At 47.2% G+C, this 2,477-nt stretch overlaps 1 protein-coding gene across 1 annotated transcript in view; it reads left to right on the forward strand.

The window, feature by feature from the left end:
• Positions 1–2,477, forward strand: part of SPG11 (SPG11 vesicle trafficking associated, spatacsin) — a 27,838-nt gene that overhangs the window by 10,218 nt on the left and 15,143 nt on the right. Inside the window, 5 exon segments of the mRNA XM_031059667.1 lie at positions 241–444; positions 1,113–1,219; positions 1,936–2,081; positions 2,390–2,474; position 2,477. The exon segment at position 2,477 is cut by the window's right edge and continues 70 nt beyond it. Coding sequence (XP_030915527.1) covers positions 241–444; positions 1,113–1,219; positions 1,936–2,081; positions 2,390–2,474; position 2,477 — 543 coding nt within the window.

Genomic DNA, 2,477 nt, shown 5'->3' on the forward strand with positions numbered 1-2,477 from the left:
ACTTTAATGCCAGGGAGGGAATGGTGAGCATTTCCGTGCTCACACCTCGCTCTGGGCAGTGCCCTGCAGTATCCACGGTGTTGTTGGGGCGCAGGCAGGTGGATCCTGGCACTCTGTGTTTGCCTCAGCAGGGAATTAATCCCTGGGAGGGAAAGGTCTGCTCTAATTGTGAGCTGGGAACACCCATCAGAGCTTGTCAAAGAGAGCTGTGTCATCAGTGTCTGTGCCTTTTTCTGACAGAAAGGGAATTTTTGTCCGTTCTGAGCTGGAAGATTTTGAGCTGCTGCTCCAGAGGTTGTCGTGCCTGGGGGGAGTCCTGCAGAATCCTCACCCTGTTCCAAAATACAGCACTGCCAGTGGCCTGGACTTCCATGCTCAGTTTGTCCTGCACTGCCTGCAGCACAGCCTGCAGTACCTGCTGTACACTTACCTGGACTATTACAGGTAGGAGTGCTTCCCATCCCTCAAACCCTGTGAGGGAGCCCAGATTTAAAGAAGGAAACACAATTTGAACAGTTAGTGGGGAGAGTTTTCCTCAGCCCTGGCAGTGTCATTTACCAGAAACTCTGGGGCAGTGTGGGAGATTTTAAGCTGTGTTTTGAAGCTTTATTCAGATTGTCTTAATATTAATTTGTGTGTCAGTCATGAAAGGAAACAATGACAGCTGTAATTGGTGTAATGCTGTAAGCAATACAATCCTAAATGAGCCAAGACAAGTTGCTCTTCAGAAACTCAGAATTTACAGAATTCAGAAACTCTCTTGAGCACAAGTGTGAGTTGACTCCTGATGTGTTCACAGATAAGGAAATCGCTGATTTCCACCTAATCTAGGGTTAGCTGGGGTTTGAAGGTGCTACCAGTAGTAGGTATTGGAGCTATATGAATGCTTCCCACTTAATGGATACTTGGCAATTAAAATGGATACTTGGCAATTGCTCCAGCACTGGAATTACCAAAAATGTAGAAGTGGACCAGGAAAAAAAGCCAGTACACAATTTTCTGGTTGTTTGTCTAAGCACTTGTATTTGGTATTATCATCCATGAGATGCTCCAGTCTTTAATGCTGTGGTTACCAAGGCTGTATTTTCACTGTGCTGCTCATTTATTTGCAGTTTAACCCCTTCAAACTGCCCTGTCCTGGGTAACAAGGAGCTGCAGGAGGCACATCCCTGGTTTGAGTTCCTGGTGCAGTGCCGAGGGGTTGCCAGCAATCCCCGAGGTAGGAATTGCTCCACAGGGGGCTGATGTTCCTGCCCTACCCAGGGCTTGGCACAGCTGGATTGAACCTCTGCTCTGCTGCAAACCCCCTGTCCATCACCTCCTCACCTCTGAAATCTGGATTGTAGTTCCTGCTGGAACTGTGCTTAAAGGCCTGGAGAGTGCACAGGAGTGAGGATCACTCTGTGTGTGATCATCCTTTCCTCCAGCTCAGTTACATTGCCAACAGCTTGAGCAGAAGGAGAATTCATGAGGAAACACACATCCCATTAAAATGAAACCTTCCTCTGGTCCCTGTGGTGCATTTTGATTTCTCTGCCCTTGGATTGTGTGTTTGCTTTTCTGAAAACCAGTAGAGTTTGTGCCCCTAACTCATTGCACTTTTAAAATATTTCATCTTCTGCAAAGTCACACATCAGCAAAAGGCAAAACTTATCGCAGGTGAAGCTTTTTTAGAAAGCATGGTCAGTGTAGGATAAGGAATTGAACCACTCAGTGCTAAACTGGGGCTCAAGCCCAGCCTGTCTGTGTAGGCAAAGCTTGGTGAAGCTTAGCTTATCTTCTCTGTGTTTGTAGGCAAAGTGAGGGACACCAGTATGGACAATGAAAAGTAGAAAGTTCAGCATTTTTCACAGTCAGAGGACAGCTGTAACGTGTGATTGATAGTTTAATACTGGTTTTACATGGAATTAAATGTCACTTTTTTTTCCTTTTAAGATCCCAAGATGATTTTCCAGGCCAGTCTGGCCAACGCTCAGATGCTGATTCCCAGCAGCCAGGGGGGCGTGAGCAGCATCCTGCTGGAGGGCAGGACCCTGCTGGCCCTGGCCACCACAGTCTATGGGCCTGGGGGCATTGACCAGGTACTGCCTGACCCCCCTGAGCCCCTGTCCTGCTGCTCTTATCATGGCTGTGACAGAGAAGTGCCCCCTTTGATAGAAAACTGCTGGAGCAGAGGGGATGACCAGAGTGTCTTGATCCACAGCACAGTCACTGCAGCATCAGGTGCTGGGAGCATGGGTCTGATACAACTTCAAAGCATTTTACAGGAAAAAAGATGATACTTTCTGTGCTGTCAAATTCTCGTGGGGTAGACTGGGACACCCCAAAATTGTTTTGTTGTTACTGAATGCAGTTTCCTCCTAATTAATTTTGCTTGCTTGCAATGTAGGTCCTTCAGAACGAAGATACAGAAAAACCTCTAAAGAAAGTTGATCCACAGCTCCTGAAGATGGCCTTGACCCCTTACCCCAAGCTCA

Source organism: Geospiza fortis, unplaced genomic scaffold, assembly GCF_000277835.1.
Source record: "Geospiza fortis unplaced genomic scaffold, GeoFor_1.0 scaffold2, whole genome shotgun sequence".
NCBI lineage: Eukaryota > Metazoa > Chordata > Aves > Passeriformes > Thraupidae > Geospiza > Geospiza fortis.